The 27,865-nt window shown below is 33.9% G+C and overlaps 1 protein-coding gene across 1 annotated transcript in view; it reads right to left on the bottom strand.

Annotated features, from left to right (window-relative positions):
- Nucleotides 1-27,865, bottom strand: part of PIK3C2G (phosphatidylinositol-4-phosphate 3-kinase catalytic subunit type 2 gamma) — a 348,760-nt gene that overhangs the window by 308,554 nt on the left and 12,341 nt on the right. Inside the window, exons 2-5 of the mRNA XM_049625158.1 lie at nt 14,959-15,717; nt 9,437-9,519; nt 5,824-5,981; nt 358-472 (exon numbers count right to left, since the gene is read on the bottom strand). Of these exons, the coding sequence (XP_049481115.1) occupies nt 358-472; nt 5,824-5,981; nt 9,437-9,519; nt 14,959-15,636 (1,034 nt within the window). The 5' untranslated portion in view covers nt 15,637-15,717. The remainder of the gene's footprint in view (nt 1-357; nt 473-5,823; nt 5,982-9,436; nt 9,520-14,958; nt 15,718-27,865) is intronic.

Below are 27,865 nucleotides of genomic sequence, written 5' to 3'. Positions count from 1 at the left end.
GCCACCCAGACGCCCCGTGATTAGCCTTAATAAGCTTTATTGCAGTAATTTGTGTTGCCCAGAATTTTCTTCGTTTCAAAACTGAAAGTTCCATGTCCTGAGAATGTCAGCCTGGTAACAGGTCATTTAAATACATGTTGCCATAAATACACAAGATAACAAAATAAAACCAACAATGCACCTGTTGCTATGAGTCTTAAAATTTTGAATTCATATTAAAAAGGGCAAAATTGATTTAATTATGCTGGTTCTAAGACTATAGTGTTTGTCCAAAGTATGTTTAAAAGAAAAAAAAATGAAGTGTGTCTTAATATAGGTTATAACAATGATCAAAATTTACCTTAATAAGATACTTACTTCTGTAAAAATTCTTCATAGCCACATATACTTAGAAGATGATCTTTGGGGAATAATTCGTCATTTGTAGAAAAATGTAGAACCTCTGCAATTAGGTCTTTGACAAGATAATTAGCTAAAAACAAAGGTGAATAATAAAAAGTTAATAAGAGCTTATCATATATTGGCTGGGGAAAAGGTTTTGAGCACAAAAAAGATATACACATTATGAACTATAACTGTCTAGCTCCATCGAGAGGAATTAAAATGAGATGCATCTCATTTATTAGTCTCATTAAATTTGGAGGTACTTTTGAAAATACTGTTTGCATTTTCTTTGATCAATCTGTCTTCACATTACTGATGGAGCCTGGTATTGTATTCCTCATATTAAAACCTGAATATGCTGTGGCTCTGCAGAAAAAGTGTTCTGCCCTGAGTGCTCACAGAGACTTGGGAAATGCCAAGGACATTGTATAGTGAGTGATAGTGGCAAGCGAAGAGTCCAACCTAAATCTGTCAGATTCCAAAGCTTGTGCTCTTGATGATTCTAAGTCTCCAAAGTTTATTGTTCCCCATGTAGGAATCACCAAAGTTTCCATCTTGGGCAGCATTGTAATAACTTTAATGAGCATGTGCTTTTTTTCTACTCTTTCTCTGGAGCTCAAAGTGTAAGCATACTGTTGGATACAAATCCTTTGGCTTTACATTCTGTAATCTCCCCACTAAGCTCTTACATACATATGCTACTTAGTAGTGACCAGCACCGTACTGAGTTTACAGTAATGGTTGTCTATGAAATAGTGCAGGGCTCATTTACTATCATAAATGATAATAGTTGAAAATTGTATATATATATATGTCTCCATGCTTTGAATGTGAATTCATGGTCGCAATCAATGAAGAAAGTAAAAACGGACTGTACTGATGACCATTAATCAGAATTTGAACAGCATATTGCAAACACTCAGTTGTATTCATCTGAGTTGTATTTAGTTTGCCATTATCTGTTTACTTTGCTGTGTCTTCTTTTTCTGCCATAACCTTCTGTTTGGAAAAAATGTTTTTGACACAAACTGGCTAACAAAATGTAGTGCAATTGGTATTGCCGAACCTGCCACAAAAAAAGGTGGCGGGGGGGGGCGGGGAGAATAATACTGGATTTAAAAGTGTGGGTTTTTACATTTTTTAAAGCGTGTTTATTTTGAGTGAGAGAGAAAGAGAGAGAGAGGGAGGAGCAGAGAGAGAGGGAGAGAGAGAGAATCCCAAGCAGGCTCCTTCTCAGTGCGGAGCCCAACGTGGGGCTCAGTCTTACAACCACAAGATCATGACCTGAGCTGAAATCAGATGCTTAACTGACTGAGCCACCCAGCCGCCCCTAAAAATGTGGGTTGTATGATAGATCAAGGTATTTTCTAAGAAATGGCTAGAGAAACAAATGGTAAAGATAATCATGGAATTAAGGGTTGTGGAAATGCTTTGACCTGGGAGAGAGTTATCTTAAACACACTGTTGCTTGGGAATAATGACTGAAATAGTATGATTGCAACTAGAAGAAAATATGGCCACAGCAAAATCATGACTGTAAGAGCATTGACAAGGAGGGGAGAAAATTGCCAGTATATAATGGCAGGAAAATATCTCCAGGGATATCAGTTCATTTTAATTAACTTGACTCTCCCATTTCCAGGCTGCATCCCCTGTGCTATAGGGGGCATGCATGAAATCATTATTTCACTACATCTTTCCACTCTGCATGGTAGACTCCATAATCCAATTTCTACTATTACTTCTCCCCTGTGCTTCAGCTTAATTATCGCCTACTATCTGTTTCATGTTACTCTTTGAATGTTTCATTATTACTTCAAATTAGGCATATTTAAACCTGAAATTATCATCTTTCTCCTTGAAGTCAACCATTAAGTATCTATGATTAAATTTCTCATCCATATTGTAAGTGAACAAGTACTATGACCTCTTTTAAGTAGATTTTATACTTGTACCTTCAGTTTGGCAGCTAATATAATACTTTCCCCAATTTCTTGTACTCTTCCACTTTATGCAGCCCTTCTCAATCTGTTGACTATATTGCCTACCATATAGAAGAGGCTAATGCCCATTTGAGATTCTTTAATTAACTACCTGTGCATTAAATCTAGTCTTTTATACATCATTCTCTACCTCTTTACACATCTTGTGAGATATAAGTATTTTGACTTTTTTACTATATCCTACTTCTTAATCTCAGATTTTTCCTACCCTAGGTTCTATTTCCATCGGTTAAATCCCCTATTTTTTATTTAAAGAAATTAATGTTTATTTATTTTTAAGAGAGAGAGAGAGAGAGAGAGAGAGACAGAGAGAGAGAGAGAGAGAGAGAAAGTGGGGGAGGGGCAGAGAGAGGGAGACACAGAATCTGAAGCAGGCTCCAGGTTCTGAGCTGTCAGTCCAGAGCCTGATATGGGGCTCAAACTTGTGAACAGCTCATGACTTGAGCCAAAGTCATATGCTTAACCAACTACACCACCCAGGCGCCCCTACCCTTTCTTTTATATATTCAATATTCTCCATGGTAAAGATGATTTTGTTTTTTCTTAAAATTTTTGTTTTTTCTTAAAATAAAATCTCCCCTTACACATTTCATTACATTAAGATAGTATTTTTTTAACCTTCCCAATATTGCCAAACTTCTTAGTAGATAACTTTTACAAACAGTTGTAAATCACTCTTTAATCTTTGCAAACTGGTTTCTACTTCCAACACTCTGCATGTCATAAATGGCCTCCTAATACAGTTCTGACCATGCATCATCTAAATCTAAAATGTAGTTGAAAGTAAAGACACTCTAGAGAAACTTTGTACTTGTAAATAAGGACACAGGAATCATCTTCATTGAAATGATGGCTGAAGATTGTGGAACACAGAATTCTTTGCTTAAAACACCTACTTCTCTAGAAGGATTCTATTTCTTCACTCTTGGGGAAACAGTATTCTTTTTGGATGAAAATGCCTTATCCTCATCCATCTTGTCCTCTTTATTTATCTAGATTTCATTATTCTCTAAATTTCTAGCAACAACATCTTTTATTGAAGTCATTCTTGATATACTCTTCAGATACACTATTTTGTTCTTTAGAGCACATCTGTATTTACTAGTAAAACACTTAAAGTGGTGAAAGGATCACAGTTTTAGCATAAAGATGATTTCATAGTGAAGGTATTTGAAATCTTATCTGAACTTTTATTATCTGACTAAAGCAGAGACTCCCTAAAATACAGCTTCCACTAACTTCCTTCTGAGGGAATTTCCTATAAATTCCAGGAAGGAGACAGATTGCCCATCCACTAGATGGTTCCTACTTTCTTAGTGAAGCTCTAACTGACACACCTCAACACACACACATATACACGCTTTTACATTAAATTGGTATATAAACCTTTACCTCTGGGTATTCAGCAGGTTACTCATTATTGAGTAACCCCTCCATGCGTATGTAAATAACCTTGCCTTTTCTCCTATTAATCTATTATCAGTTCTGTCACAGCCACCACCCTCATCCCCTTCAAATATAAGTAGATAGGGGAAAAATTTTCCTCCCAACAGTGGCACACGCTCTGTATGTTTTCATGAAGGTGTCCTTTCCTTCTCTCCTTCTTCCTCCTTTTTCTCCTGTACTTCACCCCTTCCTCCTCCTCCTCTTCCTCCCCCTTGTAAATATCCTTGACAGCGCAGACATCCTCTTTACCACTATACATCTCTAACACTAAACACAATGACCTAATCACTTTCCTGAAACTTCTCATAAAAGTCAGAAATGGCCTCCAACTGGCCAAATTCAACAAAAGAACATGCAGAGAGAGAGAGAGAAAGAAATGTTAGAAATTAAATACTGTAAATTAGAAGAAGAGAAGTGGTCTCCCTAGTTTACAGTTATTCCCCTCTTCTCCAGCAACTGATGCCAAGATGATACAGATTGTGATTGACTCAGGGTTCAACACCACTGATTTTGGCTGGGCAATCAGAATCTTGCTTTTTAGAAATTTGGAATTGGATCCAATAGAGAGATTAAATTTTCTGTAGGTAAACTGGCCAAATAGCATTTAAGCTTGAGAACTTGGCTTTCCATATGTTCTGGAAAAGCAAGGGAAATGAGTCAGCAGTAAACAAGGGAAACATGAGAAGCAATTATATAGAAGAGATGAGGTGAGATGCATACAGGAATTTTGGACTGCTTGTTCATCTGTGCCTTTAGTACGTTCCTGAATCTGCTGAATTCTTACTCTAAAATTCTGTAAGAAATCCCTATATTCTTTGAGAATTTTTTTTCTTTGTAAGGAAGCAGAAGTTGGTTTTTGTTAGTTTCAAACCAGATGGTCCTAACTAAATATTCCAACATAACATTGCTGTTTGTAGCCATCTGTACTAACTCAGAATCTTGACTAGAGTAAGAAAAAAAAAAACCAAAGTAATAATAATATTAATAACAATCACTAAAAGAAAATATTTGTTATTATTTGCCAAGAAAAAATAGCTCATATGTAGAAACTCATTAGTAGAAACTAATGTTTAAAGAACTATTATTGTTTTGCAAAATAGTTGACTATAACAGTGAAATATTAAACTTTGGGGCGCCTGGGTGGCTAAGTTGGTTGAGAGTCAGACTCTTGTTTTCGGCTCAGGTCATTATACCAGAGTCATGGAATCAAGCCCCACGTTGGGCTCTGTTTTGAGTGTGGAGGCTGCTTGAGATTTCTTGTTCTCCCTCCCTCTTTATCTCTCCCCAGCTCATGCTCTCTCCCCCTTTCTTTCTCTAATATATATATAGATATATATTATATCTATAACATATATTATACATAATATAATATATATTATACATGATACATATATTTAATATATATTAAAATTATTAAACAACTTTAAAGAGATTCTAAAACTCTAGAAAAAAAAAAAGAATCATCTGATGAGTTTGATAAGATGCAGAATCCAGGTTCCAGGATTCATCCCCAGAGACTGATTGAATGGATCTGCTCATTATTCATAAGGCTCCTATACTTCCTACAGTGAGAATAAAGACTATGTATCAATGTCTATTATTTACATTCGAATGACATAGTTGTTTCTAATGGTTAGTATTGCCATTTTTATATATATATTCATTCATTTCATTCATATGCTTTATCTATAATCTTTTTGAAATTTAGTTTTGTTTTTAATATGCCAAAAATTTGTTATACTTGCCATCGGGTATTATATAGTAGGAAAGTAAAGTGTTCTGGGCTGAGCTATATGAAGAGAGTTCTTAAAAACAATAGCTCAACAAATGTTCACAAAAGGTTTCCAGCTATTTTCCTCTTAACTCCAGTTTAGGGCAAAATACTAGCATTTAATAATGCTTCTTTTAATGCTTTCAGTCTGTGGACTCAAGGCTGTGCATCCTATTAGCTTTGTGTAGATTTTTATATTTATTTTGCAAGGTCGCTTACCGTATGGCTTAAAATGAAGTCGTTGTGTTGAGTTATCAATACAAATATTTATATTAAACTTAGTGTTAGAAAAAAGCTGACATGGAAATGCTGCAGTAGTGCTCCAGATCTTCCCTGAATTCGAATTAATGTCAGCTGCATGATATGTTTCTCTTATCCTGAAAAATATATGGGAAAAAATACTTAGGAGAGATTGTAAGAAACTTCATGTTCAGTTTTGCTTTAGATTTAAAATATGGAAACAATCAGGACGTGATTGGTGGTACAGTGCTATTAACTAGGCCAGATTGGTAAAGATTACAATTATACCAAGACAACCATAAAAGACTGTTCTTTAGATTTCCCCAGGAGCATCTCATTTGAAGCAATTAAGAATATATTGGCATTTATCAGGCATGAAAACTGACTCTGAATCATGAAGACTTCCTTCATTGACATTACTTTTGAAGCTGAACACCTCCCCTTGGTTTTTGCTAACTTTCTCAAGCTGGAAGTCACTCATTTTGATTTAAGGATTTTGGTAAATAAATTATCTTGTTTGTGTTCCATTGGTAAATACCATTCTTGGCTCAAAATTTTTGGTTTTTACACAAATCTCTGGATTTTACATAAGTAATTTAGCCCAAAAGACATTTGCACAAACTGAACAATTCCTTCTTGCTCCAGTGAGTCAGAGAATTGCAAAATAGTTTATCCTTGGAGCCAGAAGCCTTGAGTTTGAATGCTGACTCTTCCCTTTAGTAATTTTATTGTCAGAGGCAAGTTATTTGATCAGTTCCTTTGGTTGTACAATTAAGGATATTTATATCTACTTCAAAGGTTTATGGTAAGGATTAAAAGTGAAAATGCATGTGAAAGAGTTTCGTAGAATGTAAGCATATACCCATGTGATGTATCATAACTATCATATATTATTATAGCTGAATCCCTTTTGATTCATGTTATTACCCACATGTAGAATATAACATAAGATTATTTGCAACTTAGGTATTTAAAATGCCTTTGATTATGAATATGAAATTATGTTTTTTGTTAATTGTTCAGACAGCTAAATTTTGTAGTGCTATTCCTGAAGAGAACGTTATACGTTCTGTGTGTAGAATGTATGTCATACATTCGATGTAATGTATCAATAGGAATTACATCCTTAGCATTCATTCACTTTGTGCAGCATTAAAGTAGTGCCATGCTCACTGAGATAGCTTAATTTCTATGCTGTTAAATTCCACAGAAACAGCCCCTTCTTGAGGGGCCTGAAAAATGAAAAAGTGCATGGGCTGGTATGTGCCAGAATCACCTATTTCTGAGTCCCATCCTCATATTTGCTGATTCAATAGATCTGTGGAGGAATCTTCACTTCCCCTACTAACAGTTTTCCAAGTAAGCCATTACTGCTGCTGCTCCATAGCTACAGTTTGAAAACCCATTGTTCAGGATAAATATTTGGGCGTCTCTCCTCTCTTATACCCTAGGATAAAGATCTAGACTCCAACGTCTGGTGGAGGAGTTTCATGATTTAGTATTCACCATATGATAGGATACTATTCCATGCATACATGATTTAAGTTTCTCCTGTTTTTCAGGAAATAAATTTAAAATGCAAATTTATGACCTATTCACTCCTAAAACTTTGCTGAGCATCTACTGTGGCCAGAACTTTGCATATGCTATGCCATTCGATTGTTTTTTTTTTTTTACAAAAATATGACACATTGCTTGAAAGATGTGGCTTAAAAGCATGTCAAAAAAAAAGAAACCAGATCCAACAAGTTAGAGACTCTCTTTAAAGGGTATATAACAGGAATATTACAAACATTTTAGGTATGTTTAAATATTAAATAAAAACAGACTAAACTGGATACATAAATCCATTCTATTATGACCCTCTTAAAAAACCTGGCTTTCAAACTCAATTTGGTCTTCTTTTGAATTAAGAGGGGTTGGACAGTGCCTAGTACATAGTAGATCTTCAATATGTTGTTGGATGAATAGTATGTGTAAAAAATAATTAGGCATTTATAAATTTAATCATTTTATATATGAGCATACATCAAAAAGGATTATTGAAAACCAAGATAAGTATGTGTAAATATAACCTATCTCTTCCTTTCACTACACTAAAGTTTATTATTATTTGGTCATCTGTTTTAGTTTCATGGTTACTTTGAAAGGAACCATTGAGAAAAATTACATTTAGGAACTCAGAAAATGCACGATGAGCTAGTGACAAACCATCACATAAAGTATTTTGTGTCACTATTACATCCACAAGAAGACTTCATCTGAGAATATTACATTATGTTAAAAAAGGAAGTGATGGGAAGGACTAGTAATAAGTGTTTTGTCAATGGATTTATACTGAGTGATATCTTGTGATATTAAGATGAGCTATTGCTCATGCTTAATGGGTAGAAATGATCATATCTTAGATTTAAAATGTCAAGTTCCTGGCAATGCTTGTCAGTTTGTGACAGTGAGTAGTTTATTCCCAAAAGAATCAATATTGATATCTTTAAAGATGCTAATTTAGCAATCCAAAGAGTCATTTTATTTTATTTTTCTGTGAGCAAGAGTGAGACATTAATTATTAAATATTTTCATGGATTTGAGCTCCTAGGTTTAGTTTAGTTTAGTTTAGTTTAGTTTTTTTTTGTCTGTATGCCTTTCAGTTCTTCCAGCAGGGTTACAGACTTTTTAGGACAGAGACCTTGCTTTTCTGTTGGTTTGTTCCACTTTTGAATCTCTCTCATGCATGGACTTGTTATTAGTCATTCAAATAGCCTTTAAATTAATTATTAAATAAATGATTCCAGTCTTTAGTCCCAAATGATCATTTAGCAGGAAGCTGCTATAGCTGATAAATAAGTTAAAGTTTATGTGTATATTTATTATTTTTATAGTAGCTATAAATAGATAAAAATTAAGAGAAGGAAAATGCATGAATTTTTCAAAGCTTTTGGGAACCCTAGCAGCCGAAGAGATGGGGTTATATACATTTTAACTGCTAATAAGAAATTGGTCTTAAAAAACAGAAGCTAGCTTTATATTATAAGTTCATTTTAAATAAGTAAAAAGGGGACCAGTGATGTTTTTGTAATATCCTCTAATGAACAAATTAGTTTTTCAATGGACAAACACCCATGCATTTGTTCATTATTCTGGAAATTCATTCAAGGTAAGATTGAGTTATTAAAAGGAGGGCAGTCTCATCATTCTAAATAGTATATCCCAGGTAGGAAGGATAAATCTATGCTAATTTGGGATAAATCTATCTAATTTGGGAGCCAGAGAAGTCAGTCAGTTATGCCATTAAATAAGAAATTAATTCACTGCAAACTAAACTGTCAACAAATAGCAAGGGCAGATCTGAAATTATTAAACATTTAACTTTAACTGAATTATCAAGAAAATAAAATGATTTGACTAAAACAACAAAAACAATACTAGAAGTTAATCAATGAACTAATTTGTCATGAATTTATATTTTTCACTGTTAAAATATATAAAACTTTAACATTTTGTATTCAAAATTAATCAGTTCAGTGCTGTTATAAAATAGACAAATTTATGCCGGCACAGAAATTTCAAAGTTTCATGAAATAGCAAGACTCACTTTTTTACTTTGTCACAGAAGGAGGCCAGACTCTTATTACTGCCTTGAGGTACTTCAATCAGCTGAATAGAACAACCTGTCAGCTTAAAATAAAAACTGTCAAATTAATATAGTTTGATGTGGAGAAAACATTAATACAATTCTACATTTTTAATTTTGTTTTAAAGAGTCTGTCCGAGGGGCACCTGGGTTGTCTCAGTGTTTGACTCTTGGTTTCGGCACAGGTCAGGAGCTGGCATATTTGTGGGTTCAAGCCCCACATCAGGCTCTGTGCTGACAGCCTGGAGCCTGCTTGAGATTCTTTCCCTCTCTCTCTGTCCCTCCCGCACTTGTACTGTCTCTGTTTCTCTCAAAATAAATAAATAAACTTAAAAAAAAAAAAAAAGATTCTGTCCGGAAGGAAGAACTTCCCGTCCTATGGTCCTTCTAGCTGGATTTAGAATCAGATTGACGTGAGACAGATTAACAGGAGAAAATCAAATTTAACAGGCATATATATGTATGTATGGGGAATCCACACAGGAGATTCCAAAGACAATGAGGCAACTTGAAGCTTACTTGAGCTAAAGAGACTGGTAGGAGTCTGCGAACACAAAGGGGAGGAAAGCCATTCACAAGAAGATGAAAAGATGTGTTTGAAAACAAAGGTTGCTTTATTTTCTAGATAAATTCCTTGGGTAAAGGGGAGTCTCTGTTAATAATTCTCTTCTTTCCAATGTAAATTCAGGCAGTTATGAGGGAAGCAAAGTTTTTCCTGCATCTGCTGTGTATTTATTACTTTCAACTTGAAATAAACTTTATGCCCAAGTGGCACATTTTGGGTTATCCCATCCTACATCCCTTCAATTCATTCTGTATTTATTTATCATTTATTTATTTATTTATTTATGTGGATTTTTTAGGTGAGGTAATGCATACAGAAAAATGCATGAGTCTTAAATAATATAATTTAAGTTTTGAGGAATGTATACAACTGTGCTATCAACATCACAATAAAAATATAGAACATTGCCATCACTTTAGAAAGTTCCCCCACATCTCCTTCTATCAAACTACATTTATTTGGTAACTACTATTCAGATTATTCAGATTTCTAACATCATAGATTAAGTGTGTGCGCTCCTTTCTGGTTTCTTTCACTTAAATGATACATATTTTTAAATTTTTCTATGTTGTCACACATCAGTTGTTCATTTTTTATTGCCAATTAGTACTATTCTGTTGATGAATATTTCACAGTTTCATAATTTGTTTATCCATCTTCCTGTCAATGGGCATTTGGGGTGTTCATAGTTTTTATAAGGAAAACTATTAATTTTTACATACAGTATGTATAAGGACCTGTGTTTTATTTCTTATGAAAAAATCCATAAGTGACTCAGTCAGAAGGTGGGTACATGATTAACTTTAAATGGAATAATTTTTGTTTGTATATATTGAACCTATTATTAGGTACATAACACATTTACATTTGTTGTATTTTGTTGTAATACATTACATTTGTTGTATTTTCCTGATGAACCTTGTTGTCATTAAGAAATGACCCTTTTCTTTCTCTAATAATGCTCTGCCTTGAACTGTACTTTTTCTGGTATTAATTAATAATAATAAAATAGAGCTTTTTGTTTGCTGATCAAAGGCTAAATCTTCTGTTTCATTTGTTTTCAACTTATTTGTGCCTTTCTTAAGTTCATCTGTTGTAGTAGTAGTTACATTTCTTTTATCTAGTTTGTCAATTTTTCTCTTTTACTTAGAATGTGTACTCCATTTATGGAGTATATTTATCGATATTATTGGATTTAAGACTGCCATATTCATTTTTGTTTCTATTTGTTTATAATTTATTTTTCTATTTTTACTTCCCTTCTTTTTTGGTTTATTTGATTTTGTTTTCTTATTTAATTCTGTCAGATTTTTAGTTTTTCTTCTCAGTATTATTTTTTTTAATAGCTATACTTAGAAATGACTATATGCATCCTTAACATATCATGGTGTACTTAGAATTAATACTGTACCAATGCAGTTAAAATGAATGTAAGAATTCATAATAGCTAATAATGTTTACCCCTTCCATCCTTTATGCTATTGTTGTCATGTATTTTTCATCTCTATATATAAAATAACTCTCAGTTAAATGCTGTTGTTTGCTTTAAACAGCTATCAAAATTTAAAAGTAGTTTTTCCTATTTACTAATATATTTACCATTTTTACTGCTGTTTTTTCGTTTTTAGATTCCATCTGGTGTCATTTTCCTTGTACTCAAAGTATTTTAGTATTTTTGTGTGCATGTTAGCTGGCTAATTTCTCTCAACATTTGTTTATATGATATCTTTATTTTATTTTATGTTTTGAAGTATATACTCAATTGATACAAAAGTATAGATATACATACATACATATATATGTATATATATTTTGTGTGTGTATAAATATGGATATATATCCTTTAAAATGTCATTCCATTGTTGGGGTACCTGAGTGGCTCAGCTGATTAAGCATCAGACTCTTGATTTCGGCTCAGGTCGTGATCTCACGGTTCCTGAGATGAGGCCCGCGTTGGGCTCTGTGCTAACAGTGCAAAGCCTGCTTGGGATTCTCTTTCTCCCTGTCTCTCTCTGCCCCTCTTCCACTTGCAGGCATGTGCTCGCTCTTGCTTTCTCTCTCTCTCTTTTCCCAAAATAAATAAATAAACTTAAAAAATAATTTTAAAATGTCATTCCATTGTTGTCTTGCTTCCATTGATTCTGATAGAAATTTGCTTTAATTCAGATTATTGTTCTGCTGTGTGAAATGTTTTCCCTCTCTGCTCTCTTTTATGATTTTCCTTTACCTTTTGTTCTCAGGCATTTGAGCATGATTTGTCTACATGTTATTGCCTTTGTATTTACTCTGTCTGGGACTTGTTCAGCTTCTTAGATCTATAATTTGGCATTTTATACCAAATTTGAGAAATGGTCAGACCATTATTTCTTTAAGTTGGTTTTCCTATTTTTTCTTTTCCTCTCCGCTAGCATTCCAAAATTGTCCATATTATCAGCTTCCTTGCCACATAAGTTTGAGTCCTTGCTCATTTTTATATAATCGTTTTATTTTCTCTTCTTTAGTTTGGATAATTTTTCTTATTTTTCTTTCAAGTTTACTATCTTCCTCTCTGTTATCTTCTATATGTTTTTAAGTACACCTAGTGATTTTTCCATTTCAGATATTGTGTTTTCAGTACTAGAAAATGCATAGTCTTTATTTTTTTGTAGTTTCTGGCTTCCTCTTGAGATTCTTCATCGGTCTACTCATTATGTCCATCTTTTACTTTATCTACTTCAACAGTGATAACCACCTTAAAGTCTCTGTTAATTTCAACATCTGAACTATGTCAGGATCTCTTTGAATTGACTGGGTTATTTTCTTGATTGTGGGTCAAAATTCTCTGCTTCTTTACATATCTGTGCATCTATTATTATATGTTCAGCATTATAGATGACACACTATAAATTGTGTTGTCTTTTTTACAAAGTATACAGTTTTTCCCTGGAAGGCAGTTAAGATCTTTTTGGTCTCTTTAGCCTTTATTTTATTTTTTGTTAGGCCATATCTATTTTGGCAGGTACAGCATTCACTCTAGAGTATATGTTTAACACTCTTAAGAGATAGCTTTGGGTATGGGGTGCCTGGGTGGCTCAGTTGGTTGAGCGTCCGACTTTGGCTCAGGTCACGATCTCACGTTTCATGAGTTCGAGCCCAGTGTCGGGCTGTATGCTGACAGCTCAGAGCCTGGAGCCTGCTTTGGATTCTGTGTCTCCCTCTCTCTCTGCCCCTCCTCTGCTCATGCTCTGTCTCTCACTGTTAAAAATAAAGAAATAAACAAACATAAAACAAAACAAACAAAAAGAGATAGCTTTGTGTAATCTCAATCGAATGCCTGAACTACTACTCAGCTCAGTGTCTTCTCTTGCTAGGTTAGAATTAGAATTTATACTACATAACTTGTACTTGTGTGTGCTAAACACAATCACTTGTCCAAAAACCTACAGTAAATCTCATACAGGTTTCTGACTCCCGCCCATTGCATACCTCCGCTGGCACTCCGCATGGAACTGCAGGCTGTGCCTGCTCAAGCTTAGCGATATTGCTGCTCAGACTGGGCTTTACTAGCCTGCTCTGCAAGCAAGAAAGTGCCCCCATGAGGAAGTGAGGATGATGCAACACTGCGGTGTTTATCAAAACGATAAACTTTGGTAAAGTTGACCTCAAGGACTGTGTCCTATACAGCCTTTTGTTCAGTATCTGAAATCAGGAGAAGTTATATTCTAAGTTATATTTTGCCTTGATCATAAATAGATGTCCCTAAAATTCATTGACTTAAAAATTTTTTTAATGTTTATTTATTTTTAAGAGAGAGAGGCAGAGTTTGAGCGGGGGAGGGGCAGAAAGAGAGGGAGACAGAATCTGAAACAGGTTCCAGGCTCTGAGCGGTCAGCACAGAGCTCGACGCAGGGCTCAAACTCATGAGCCATGAGATCATGACCTGAGCCAAAGTTGGCTGCTTAACATACTGAGCCACCCAGGCACCCCAAATTCACTGACTTTTAATTCAGATCAGTTGAGTTGCTACCTCCTCTCAAGTGCCTCAGAATTAGGTATTTCCTCTCCTGTGAACTCATTCTATCTGTTATTTTACTCTGTTGCCATTATTTGTTGGCAAGTTAATTTGAGCAATATGCTATTTCTGAATTCAAGTGTCATGTCATTTCTTTGCATTCATTATGCCTAGTATATCATGTATATTTTAAGAATATGATGGTTGTTGAATAAATGAGGAGTCCTTTTGCTTCACCCTGTAAATTATAGCTGCAATAATGTTTCATTTTTTTTTTACTGTTTACTTCCAGTTTCGCTTGTGTCTAGACTTAGTGTAAGCAGAGAAATATTCAAATATTATACAAGAAACTCTGTGGTAACTAAATTGATTGGAGAACTACTGATGAAACCATTAGGATGAAGTGCACAATTATTGCTTAATTTCCTACTCTTGGAATGATCCCAATAGATGTTGCCTGCCAACAGCATAATTTAGGAGTCTCTGGGTAAAAGGACATTTTTCCTACCATAATGATATAAAGTTTTAATTTATGACAGTATGACTCAAAAATATCAATCAAATGAGATGTATGTGTTTTTTATGTATGCATAATAATACAGTAAGAATCAAAATTACTTTCATCAAAATTTCCAATTATATTTTTTATCAAATAAAATGTAAGGACTGTAACACTTTATTTAGTTTTGATGAAATTGGAACTTTAAAATGATGTACCATTTTAATTTTTTTCTTCAGAAAAAGTCATTAATTTAGGAACCAGAATTTGTGAATAATAAATTATTTTTTTTACAAATAATATCAATACGTTTTCCTATTAAGGTGAATGACCCTCATTACCAAATTAATCCAGTACATTATTGAATGATTCTTTCTGATTCTTTTTTTGGTTTTTTTTTTAGGCCAACATATGTGATACATACATACCTCTGTATTCTCTGGCTGTGTACTTTCCCAGGTCCTGGGTGGAAAAGAACCTTCAGAAAGCATCAGAGAATGTTTCACAATGTTCATATTTCTACCTATTTTATTCTCTTCTTTTGGCATGAAGTCAGTTGAGAAGGATGGATATGTAGAAGGGATGCTACTTTCAAATCCTATGTGGTAGTTATGATTTTCATTTTCTGATTCTCTCTGTGAATTAATTTTATCCAGACTAGTGGATGATGGAGCTGAAATATTTATTCTGTAATCATCACCACCATGATATTTTCCTATGGGGTTTCCACAAGAGCTTTGTTTGTTCATATTTTCAGGATTTGGTAGCACAGAGCGCCTAAAACCAATTACTGGTGTTTTCCCAGCTTGGTGACAGGAGAGTTCTGAGGTCTGAGAAGTTAATTCATTCAAGGGTATTTGGTGTGTTTCATGTAATGAATGCCTTCTTGAGTCCCAGTTTGGTGCATGGGGTACACAAACAGTGTTTTCTTCAATTTCACTCTGATAGAATGGAATTTTAATCCTGATCTCATCTACTAGCTGATCAAAACCCAGACTGACGTGGCTAGGGAAAAAGGACTGATTTACAGAGTGAAATTCTTGGTGCTCATGCTGCTCTTCGTGTGATTCACTGGTATTTAGATCTGTTTTCCAACAATATGCCATTTTTAATTTTATGTAACTGAGAGGATTGATTCTGCTCCAGATATTGACTTGGTGATATTATGAAAGATGATAGGAATTTTCCTAGAAAAAGCATAAAAGAAAAAAAATTCTTCGATTAATTAGAAATAAAAGAACCTGCAAGAAAGGAATATGATGAATAAATATAAACAATTGTTTTGAAGCTTCTCCTTAGTAAATGAAATGATTCATGAATAATCTAAAACTCCATTAGGTCTCACAACATTAAAGTCTGTTGGGGGACTATTGACTTTAGATTTGTGAAACTCCTATAAGCAAAAAATAAGTCCATGTGAATTATGACAGGAATTATGACAGGAATTTCATGAATCAATCAAAAGTCAAGGGGAATCCCTTTGAATTCCTTTACCTACTGAAGATCTAGTCATCATAGAATCATTATCTTCCTCTGTATTCAATCATCTACAAGCACACTAGCATGTTAAAGTCTCTTATTAGCTAAACAGTCTCTTTGATGAGCAATTACTCCATTCCTAGACATAGTTTTAACTTTTTTCTTCTTTCTATAACCAATTATCTTGTGGGTTGGCTAGACTCTTTCTTCCCCTTCCCAAAACTCTTTAAACAATTGCAGACTTCTTTCAACTTCTCCAAAGTGACTTTTCATTAAATTCACCAAAAACTTCATGTCAGTAAATTCGGTTGACATTTGTCACTTTCTATTTTAATTTATCTCTCTACAATATTTGATTCCATTCACTATGCTTCTCATTTAAAAATTTCTTGCTTTCTTACTTGGACTCTCTCTGATACTACACTCTCTGAATCCTTCTGTGTTTATTCTTTCTCAAAGACTCCTTTGCCTGTTATTCACTTTGCACCTGACCCTTGTCATAGCTTCTTTACTTCTCAATTATTCTCTCCTTCTAAGTTATTTCATACTTCCTGTGGTTTAAAGTACCATTTCTATGTCAATGGCTCCAGCCTTGACTATTTTTATTACTACCTTCTCAATATTTTCCCTTGAAAATTTTTTTTAACCTCCAAAAGAAAGTCTAAAACTTGGATCATAGTCATCCAAAAACCTGCTCCTATTCCAGTGTTCTCTGTGATGGAAAATGACTCGACCATCAACTCAGTTGCTCAGACCAGAAACCAGAGTTTCATCTTTAACTCCTCCCTCATTTTTATTCTTCAGTATAAAATTAACTGCCAGTTCCTGTAGGATATCTTGCTCTCTCTGTCTACCACCACCACAGTCTTGGTCTAAAACTTTTATCTTCTCACCTGGAATGTGGCGTTATCTCTGAAACTACTTCTACATTTTCTGTATCCATTCCTTGTGTCCTATAATCCACTTTTTAATATTTTAGTGATATGTTTAAAAGACTCACCAAGTATCTCCTCTGGGTATAGCTTTCCGGTGGTTTTCGTGCTGCCTTAGGATAACCTCTATAGATGTTACATATGTAAGATTTCTCTTTCCCATTAATTAGATCATTAGACCATGTAACCTTTCCCACTTATAGCTCAGTACCTAGTACTTTGGTTTACTCAGTAAACCAGAAGTTTGGTTTACTGCTTATTTGTATTTGTTGAACAGATGATTAAATAAGTTAAAAAATTATAATTGAGTTATAAGAAAATGAAATTAAAAAGTATTTGTGTCAACTCATATGAATTAATTCCTTTCACTTTTATGAGCTTATTAATTCCCTTAATAATTATTTATATGTGTTAAGAATAAAAAAAGTTAAAGGATAATTATGATAGTGGTTCACCATCAGATATGATTCTTTATTAGTGTTTTGCAATGGCAACTGAATTTTTTTCCTTTAGTGCTAAGATTTACTTAAAACTCATAATCCCCTAAGAAATAAGTGGATTAGATTTATTGTACTACTTTGCTCAAGAAATTGAACTGATATATTTGGCAAAAAATATTTCAGTTCAATCCAGTCAAGAATTGAACTGACAGGTTTGGGAAAGACTTTTAAGAGATATACACTTTTAAGAAGTGTATAGAATGAAGTGTTAACCAAAAAAAAAAATCTATAAATTGTTATTCTAAGCTATCCTAATTCATGGGTCACATTATCTAGCCACAGTCTCTTTTTCAGTAATTGCCATTTTTTAATCTTCACATTAGTAGTGAATACTATGGTTCATTAAAACAAATGAGACTCCTTCATCTGTCTCTGTCATGGAACTCAGGATTGTCATTGGTATGAATTTAACTCTGACAACCAGAGTCAATATCCTGTTACAGTCTTCCTTAGACCAGCCTGCTCTATCTTAGCTTAAATATGATAAATATGGCTATATTAAAGTGACTTTAATAATGTGACAAATAAAACCCAAACCCAGCAAAAGGAAGGGAATAAGAAAGATTAGAACAGAAATAAGTGATACACAAACTAAGAAAGCAATAAGACAGATTAATGAAACAAGGTGATAGTTCTTTGAAAAGATCAGCAAAAAACAAAATCACTAATGAAAGAAGAAAAATAACAACAAACATTACAGAAATACAGTTGTAACAGAATGTTATGAAAATATACATGCCAACAAATTAGACAACTAAGAAGAAATGGATAAACTCCTAGAAACATATAATCAAAAGTAAAGAAAGAAGAAATAGAAAATTTAACAGACCAATTACCAAAAATGAAATGAGATCAGTAAACAAAAAACTCTCCAAAAAGAAAAGTCCAGGACCAGACGGCTTCACAGCGAATTCTACCAAACATTTAAAGAAGAGTTAACAACTATTTTTCTCAATCTATTCCGAGAAGCATAAGACTTCCAAACTCATTCTGTGAGGCCAGTATCACCCTTATACCAAAACCAGATAAAGACACCAAAGAGAGAGAGAGAGAGAGGACTATAGGCCAATATCTCTTATGAATATAGATGCAAATATCCTTAACAAAATATTAGCAAACCAAATTCAACAATATATTTAAAAAATCATACCACGATCAAGTGGGATACAAGGGTAGTTCAATATTCACAAAACAATCAGGGTGGCTGGGTGGTTCAGTCAGTTAGGTGTCTGACTATTTATTTTGGCTCAGGTCATGACCTTGCAGTTTGTGGGTTCAAACCCCGCATTGGGCTCTGTTCTGACAGCACAGGAGCCTGCTTGGGATTTTGTTTCCCTCTCTCTCTCTGCCCCTCCCCTGCTTGCCCTCTATCTCTCAAAATAAATAAATAAAATTTTAAAAATATGAAAAAAATATTCACAAAACAATCAACATGATATGTCACATCAATAAGAGAAAGAAAAACCATTATAATCATTTCAACAGATTCAGTAAGAGCATTTGACAAAGTACAAAATCTATTCATGTTAAAAAAAACCCCTCTGCAAAGTAGGTCTAGAGGGTACATACCTCAACATCATAAAGGCCTTGTATGAAAACCCACAGCAGCATTGTACTCAATGGGGAAAACCTGAGAACTTTTCCCCTAAGGTCAGGAACAAAATAAGGATGTCCACTCTCAACATTTTTATTCAACATAGTACTGGAGACCCTAAGCACAGCAATTAGACTACATAAAGAATAAAAGATCCAAATTGGTAAGGAAGAGGTAGAACTCTCACTATTTGCACCTTACATGATACTATATATAGAAAACCCTATACTATAGTATAGAAAACCCTATACTATATATAGAAAACTCCACCAAAAAAACTACTATAACTGATAAATGAATTCAGTAAAGTAACAGGATACAAAATCAACAGAAATTGGTTGCATTCATATATACTCATAACGGAGAAGCAGAAAGTGAAATTAAGAGAACAGACCTACTTGGGGCCCTGAGTGGTTCAGTCAGTTAAGTGTCCAACTTCGACTCAAGTCATGATATAACAGTTTGTGGGTTTGAGCCCTGCATCGGGCTCTGTGCTGACAGCTTAGAGCCTGGAGCCTGCTTTGGATTCTGTGTCTCCCTCTTCTCTCTGCCTCTCCCCTGCTCACTCTCTGTGTCTCTCCATATCATATAAAAAATAATTTTTTTAAAAGAAAACAATCCCACTTACAATTGCATCAAAACCAAAAAATATATATCTAGGAATAAATTTAACTAAAGAGGTGATAGACTGTACTCTGAAAACTATAAAACACTGATAAAAGAAATTCAAGATGACACAAAGTAATGGAAAGACATGCCATACTCATGGGTTGGGAGAATATTGTTAATATGTCTGCACTCCTCGAAGCAATCTATACATTTAATGCAATTCCTATCAAAATACCAACCACACTTTTTTACAGAACTAGAAAAAGCAATCCTAAAATTTGTATAGAACCACAAAAGACCTTGAATATCCAAAGCGATCTTGAAAAAGAAAAACAAAGCTGGAGGTATCACAATCCGCGACTTCAAGTTATATTACCAAGCAGTAGTAATTAAAACAGTATGGTAATGAAATAAAAATAAACATATACATCAATGGAATAGAATAGAAAACCCAGAAATAAACCCACAATTATATGGTCAATTAATCATTGACAAAAAAAAAAAAAAGAATATTCAATGGGAACAAGGCAGTCTCTTCAACAAATGGTGTTGGGAAACCTTGACAGCTACATGAAATGTAATAAAACCAAACTGCTTTCTTTTACCATACACAAAAATAAACTCAAAATGATTAAATACCTAAATGTGAAACCTGAAGTCATAAAAATCCTTGAGGAGAGCATAGGCAGTAATCTTTTTGACATCAGCTGTAACATTTTTCTAAGTATGTCTCCTGAGGAAAGGGAAACAAAAGCAAAAATAAACTATTGGGATTACATGAAAATGAAAAGCTTCTGCACAGCGAGGGGAACAAGTAACAAAACTAAAAGGGAATCTCCTGAATGGGAGAAAATATTTGGAAATGACATCCAATAAAGATTTAGTATCAAAAATATATAAAGAACTGATAAAACTCAACAGACAAAAAAAAAAATCCAATTAAAAAGACATGAACAGACATTTCTCCAAAAAAGATGGATAAACACACACAAGGAAAGATGCTCAACATCCCTCATCATAAGGAATATATAAATCAAACTACAATGAAATATCACCTCACATCTGTCAGAATGGCTGAAATCAAAACCACAAGAAACAACTATTGGCAAAGATGTGGAGAAAAAAAAAACACTCTTGCATTGTTGGTGGGAATGCAGAGTGGTGTAACTACCATGGATAACAGTATGGGAATTCCTCAAAAAGCTAAAGATGGAACTATGCTATGATCTAGTAAATACTGGATATTTACCACCCAAATACAAAAACACAATGGGGGTGGGATAGAAGGGAAAGTGGGTGATGGGCATTGAGGAAGGCACCTGTTGGGGTGAGCACTGGGTGTTGTATGGAAACCAATTTGACAATAAATTATATTTAATATAAAAAAATAAAAAAATACAAAAACACTAATTCAAAAGGATATATGCACCCCTATGTTTATTGTGGAATTATTTACAATAAGCCAAACTATGGAAGCAGCCCAAGTGTCCACTGATAGAGAAATGGAGTGGTATACACACACACACACACACACACACACACATGCACACATGTACACAGAGACACACACAGTGGAATATTTTTCAGCCATAAAAAGCATGAAATATTGCCATTTGTAAAACATGGGTAGTGCTAGAAAACATAATGGTAAGCAAAATAAGTCACTCATAGAAAGACAAATATCACATCATTTCACTCATATGTGGAATTTAAGAAACAGAACAACCAAAGGAAAAGAGAGAGAGGGACAAGCCAAGAAACAGATGTTAACTATGGAGAACAAACTGATGGTTACCAGAAGGGAGGTAGGTGGGGAATTTGGGGAAATAGAGCATGGATATTAAAGAGTATACTTATCATGGTGAAAAAAAAAATCAATGATAAAAAAGAATTAAATTTAAAAGTGAAAAAAATGCAGCGCCTGGGTGGGTGGCTTAGTTGGTCAAGCATTCAACTCTTAATTTCAGCTCAGGTCATGATCTCGCGGTTTCATGGGTTCAGGCTCTGTGCAGGTAGCATGTGGCATGGAGCTTGCTTGGGATTCTCTCTCTCTCTTTTTCTTTCTCTCTGTCCCTTCGCCACTCAAGCTGTCTCTGTCTCTCTCAAAATAAATAAATAAAAATTTTAAAAACAAAAAATTGTGATTTTCGCTTTATACATTAAAAAATAAACTGACTTGTAATTTTTAGTGGCTTCAAAGAACTGATAGAGTTTTTTAAATTATTTTTTAATTTTGTAGAGCCATTAAAAGAGGTCTTTAAAGGTCTCAGTGGTCTGATCATGAAATTAAAGTTTCCTTTAGACTGTACCATTTGTTGTTAATAGTGATACCTAACATTTTTTGAGACCAACTCTGTGCTACTGCTCTATATACATGTACATGTTTACATGTATTAACACATTTATTTCTCGTTTCAACCTGGGATATTATTATTACTACTTAATAAATGAGAAAACTGAGGCACATAAAGGTCTCCAAGTTGTGTTTACAGATTTGTTATAACCAAGGATTAAAGAGAGGCGTATGGGGCTTCTGCACAGCTCAGCCAGTTAAGCATCCAGCTCTTGGTTTTGACTCATGTTATGATCTCACGGCCCTGAATCAGGCTCTGTGTTGACAGTGTGGAGCCTGCTTAAGATTCTTTCTCTGTCTCTCTCTGCCCCTCCCCTGCTCTTTCTCTTTCAAAATAAGTAAACAAAAACAACATCTAGAACATGGCTGAATTTAGACACTGCAACACAGTATTCAGCTCAAACTCTCTCTAATGAAAAGAGTTGAGAACTTTAAAATTTTTATTAATAGCAGTATTTTTTCAAGCATTTCTCACAGCACTAAAACTTGAAATGGGTTAGATGCCTCTCTGAAAAATCTCATCATCATGAGACAAAGGAGAATGAGAAATACTTACCTGTATTGAAAATATAATAAAAAAAACTTCCAGATTCACTTTTTCAATATTAAATTTGGTGACTTTAAGGAATTTCTAATAATTTTAAATCCCATCTTTACCAACACAATCAAAAGCTAAATTATTTCTTAGTTTATAAACAAACAGAAACATTATTTGGTACCAGCTGGCAATGTGTACACTCTGCATTATGAAGTAATGAATAAAATAATTGAAACTCATATACCTTGACTTTGAGGCAGAGCTGTACATACAGATTAGAAGCAATTACACCATAATTGAGAGAACATGGCTGTCGGTTTCTGATTCAAATAAACTCTTCAGAACCATAAAAAATATGTACAATAGGCAGAATAGTGCCTCCCCAAATATCTCCATGTCTTAATACGTGAAACCTGAGAATATGTTAGATTATATGGCAAAGAGAAACTAAGGTTGCAAATGGAATTAAATTTATTAATCAGCTGACCTTAAAATAGGGAGATTACCTGAGTGGGTTCAATATAATCACAAGGATCTTTAAAAGGGAGGGAGAAGGAGCATCCCAAGCAGGCTCTGGGCTGTCAGTGCAGAGCCTAATGGGGGACTTGATCCCATGGACCATGAGATCATGATCTGAGCCAAAACCAAGAGTCAGATGCTTAACCAACTGAGCCACCTCGGTGCCCCTCAAAGAGCCTGTAGAAAGAAGCTAGAAAGCAAAAGGAAACAGATTTTTCCCTAAAAAAGCCTCCAGAAAGGAACACAACCCTTCTGACACATAGATTTCCACGCAATGAGACTATTGTATTTCTGACCTACAGAATTGTATGACAAATTTGCCTTGCTTTAAGTAACTAAGTTTGTAATAATTTGTTACAGTAGCAATATAAAATCAATACAATGTGCAAGTTGGAAGCTGCTTCCTAATTGATTGGAAAATCAGAAACCGGAATTATAGCAGACAGCACAAAAATAGTCCTCTAGTCTTCGTTGGCACATTCAGCTGAATTTAAACAGGATATTTAAAAGATGTCAATCATGAAAACTTAGTTTACTGCAATTGCATATAACATTCCATTCAGTTAAAATTTTCAGAAATCAGTTTTCATTGAGGGTTAGTTACTCATTTGGCCTCAAGGAAAAAGTGCCAACAGAACTTAGGCACCTGTCAGAGAAAAGGCGGCCCCTGTCAGCTGTTGCCATTTACTAAATCTACAAAGGTATAGATATCATCCAAATAAGCCCAGTCTTGGGGTTACAAAACCCCAACAATGGGAACAAAAATATTTATTTTACCGAATAACAAAGAAAATGTCTGAAAGTGTCTGATCTTGATTCAAAAACTTGTCTACACTACTGAATGAATATATCTATACAGGAGACATGAGAACGGTAGGGGAATTAAATTACGAGGTTGAAGAAAATGATCTTTATTACAGAGAGCAAGTTGTAGCCATTGAAAATGTACCAGTTTTTAAGGTGTATATAAATGTCATGGAAGATCAAGATTGTGCCAACATAAGACATGTTAAAGTCCAATCAAGCCAAACCATCTGTATTTTCAGTAAGTTGGAGGGAAACTCTGCAGAGCTACGGAACTAACCTGGTTCCTGAAAAAAAACTCTTGGCTGTAAGGATGATCTGAAATTACCATCTTTCTTTATCATGCAGACACAGAGATGCTCATATTTTAGCTAGACATAAACTGGAACTTCCTCAGCTCACTTTGCTGTATAAATACAAATAAGACCACAATGAAATATATATATATATATATATATATATATAATATAATTTACATTATGTCTAGTTTGGAATTGGGTGATGACAAGGTAAACATCTTATTATTTTCATGAGCTCTGATAGTATTTTCACCTAAGTGGAGACAAGAGGTGCTTCGGGAAAACATTACTTTCCAAAAGTCTCTATTAGGTGCCTTTTTACATGAATAATTGACATTTTCTTATACATATATAATCCTATAGAAGCCTCACTTCTCATTAGACTGCCTAAAGCTTCTTGTATACAAAAAATTTGAAGCTGTTTTTTATTTATTCTTGTTTTGGGGAGATATTGACTTGAATAAATGAACTCATTTATTCATACATCTACAGATGACCCTTGAACAATGCAAGGGTTAGGGATGCTGACTCCTCCTACTATTGATTAGAAGCCTTACCAATAACATAAATGGTAGATTAACATATATTTTGTATGTTACATGTATTATAACTGCATTCTTAAAAAAGCAAGCTAGAGCTAGGCAAATGTTACCAAGAAAATAATAAGGAAGAGAAAATACATTTTCAGTACTGTACTGTACTTATTACACAAAAAGTTTAAGTCCTTTGTTTAAAAAATGAATCACCTGTCAGAACCTACATCAATATTGTCTTGTGTAATACAACACACTGTAGATGTTATACATGTTATTAACACTAGACATCAAAAATAAAAGATAATGTGAAAAATTCATATTTTTCTTCTCCCGGATAGGACACTTTCAACTACATTAAAAACCTTCCCAGGCAGATATCTTTTCTCCTCAGTGATTTTCTTACTGCCATCTGGGAGCTGCTCCTTCTTGATCAGCAGAAGCTGCTTCTCCCGTTATCTTGTCATTTTTTTAAAGACAAACTTATTTCTAAAATTATCAAACCATCCTTTGCTGGCATTTAATTCTCCAGCTTTAGGTCCTCCACCTTTCTTTTGCCTTAAGTTGTCATCTTTTGCCTTAAGATGACTTTGCTTTGTCTTGAGTCATATTAGACATAGCAATATATATTGCCTATGTAAGGCATATAAGTATGCCTGTCTTTTAGCAATCCTGCTGCCACATAAAAGCTGCACTTTGAATATGAGATAAAAAAATATGTCACAAAAAGTGCCAAGTTTTTGTGTCTGCTGGTGTAGCTTCAGTCATGATTCACAAAGTTTCTTTCATTCTTTTTTTTTTTTTTTTACAGTAGTCCATATATTGGGTTCATTTATTTCAAAACGGTGGGCACCTGTAGCTGTAGACCTCCATCTATAATACATATCAAGCAATTCAAATTTTTCTTGTAATGTCATGACTGTTCTCTGCATCTTGGGAGAAATTCCAGCATCACTGGTGACACTTTGTATGGGCCCCATGGTGTTATTCAAGGCTTATGATATTATACTAAACACGATGAAAAATATGTGAGAACCTCAAAAGATCACTTTTTACTGCAATATGCAGTTTACTGGAGAGACCAATTACTCACGTGGAAATGATTAGCATCACATGGTATTTTAAGTGGATATTTGCAACACTTGAGCTCACCACTATAGCAAGAGGAAGTGGCTATGAAATTATTATAGAAATACTGTGTGTAGTATAGTTAATTTTATGATTTAATATTGTATCTTTACATTTGTTTACATTTCTCTCAACTGAATAGAGCCATGTGTGGTTTGTAAGTGTGTGTGTGTAAATTTTGATAAATTTCGACTTTTTATAATGGATTTGTGAATATATTATGGTAGTAAATAATAAAAAATACCTATATCTACATATATTTTATGCATTCATAAGATGCCTAATTTTTTCTTATTTTTTCATCATTCCTAGGCTATGCAGCTCAACTGTGAATTTTTCCAAATTGTCACAAATCTCCAAAATTTTTTCCAATGTATTTATTTTTAAAAAATCTGTGTATAAGTAGATCCATGTAGTTCAAACCTGTGTTTTTCAAAGATCAACCTATTTACTCTTTGAAGATTTAATTGTTCAGTACCTGTTTTTTAAGTATATTTTATCTTAGGCACTGTACAAAACACTTAGAATACAAAAATGATCAAACACAGCTCTTACCCTCAAGTAGGTAAATTGTGTCTAAATTTATAATACAAGTTTATAATACTATACCATGTGAGAATTACTTTAAAAAACACAGGCCTCATTTTATTTGGGGGAATTTTATGTAGAATACTGTTAAGCTTATTTTGCCTTAGAAAAAACAGAAGTAAAATTCATGAATAACATATTTAAGACTTATATGTTGGGTATGTTTTTATTTACATTGTCCAGTACACCAGAGATAATTTCTTGCAAGTCATTGAGACCTGGTTTCAAGCATGTTTTGATTCCTAAGTATTGTTAAAATTTTAGTCTTAAACATGATAAAGCAGTTGAAGCAGTAATTCATTCAATTCCTCTGAGTGTATCTTAAGAGTAAATAAGAGAATGAAAACTATGTAATGCTGGATACACAAATGAGTAATTCTAGCATCCCCAGTGCCCTTGAGATAGAATCAGAACTGAAGGCATCAGAATGAACTCATGAAGTTTTGTTTTTTGTTTTTGTTTTTGTTTTTTTAATCTTTCTCTCTCTTTTTCTGTCTCTATGTATCTACAGCTTTCTTCCTTGGAAAGGCCTAGAAAAAAATGTCCATCTCAATATCAGTGAGCATCCCTAACATCCAGATTGTGATACTGAAATACTACCCACTGAAAGAGAGTAGGGCTACTTGGAGGACCAGCTGATTTCTGATTTAGAGAATATATAAGATGAGTCTAAGAGATCCTATTATTGTAGTTAGTAAGGAACATATCAGAGAATACAAGGGTGTACCAATAGGAAGTGAAAGCCAACTTGAAAAGGCTCCCGTTGGCCAATAAGTGCAATAACTGAAATGGATGAAAACATACAAAACATGTTTAAATGCATGCATTCATAATGACACACATACACACACAACTAATTAATTGCCTTTGTACAACATAGGGTTAATAGAATACACCGTTAAACCTTTTGTTTTGTCTTTTTTTATATGAAATAAGACTGAATAAGTAATAGATGAGAAAAATTTCTCCTTGTAGAAGTATTGCAATTAATAAATGAAGAATGAATGATAAAATTGTGTTATCAATGGTTTACAATAAGTCATGAATTATTAAATCTGGGCGTCAAACATCAGTGGATGCTAACATCACAAAAGAAAGCAGCCAGGCATTTTGTACCCTCTGATATAGAATCCAAAACTACCATAAAGAAGTTTTGCAAATAACTTAACCATAATCTATCTGGTCAAACTTTTGTATCCAATCACTAGTGCTCAAGAAACACAGAAGACAGAGGAACAAATTAAACTAAACACAGGATAGAAATCGATATAGGAAAAACAAACTAGTTTCTTCAAAAATAAATTACAAGAAAAAAAGGAATGCAGATGAAATGCATTAACAACAACAACAACAACAAAACTGTAAAAATATACCCACCCACCTCTTCCAAAGAAAAAAAGGCAAAACAACACTATATACTTTATGTATATACATTTGGATGATGAGACTATATAGAAGA

The sequence above is a fragment of the Panthera uncia genome, chromosome B4 (genome assembly GCF_023721935.1).
Source record: "Panthera uncia isolate 11264 chromosome B4, Puncia_PCG_1.0, whole genome shotgun sequence".
NCBI classification, from domain to species: domain Eukaryota; kingdom Metazoa; phylum Chordata; class Mammalia; order Carnivora; family Felidae; genus Panthera; species Panthera uncia.
This window is presented reverse-complemented; position numbering and strand designations above follow the sequence as displayed.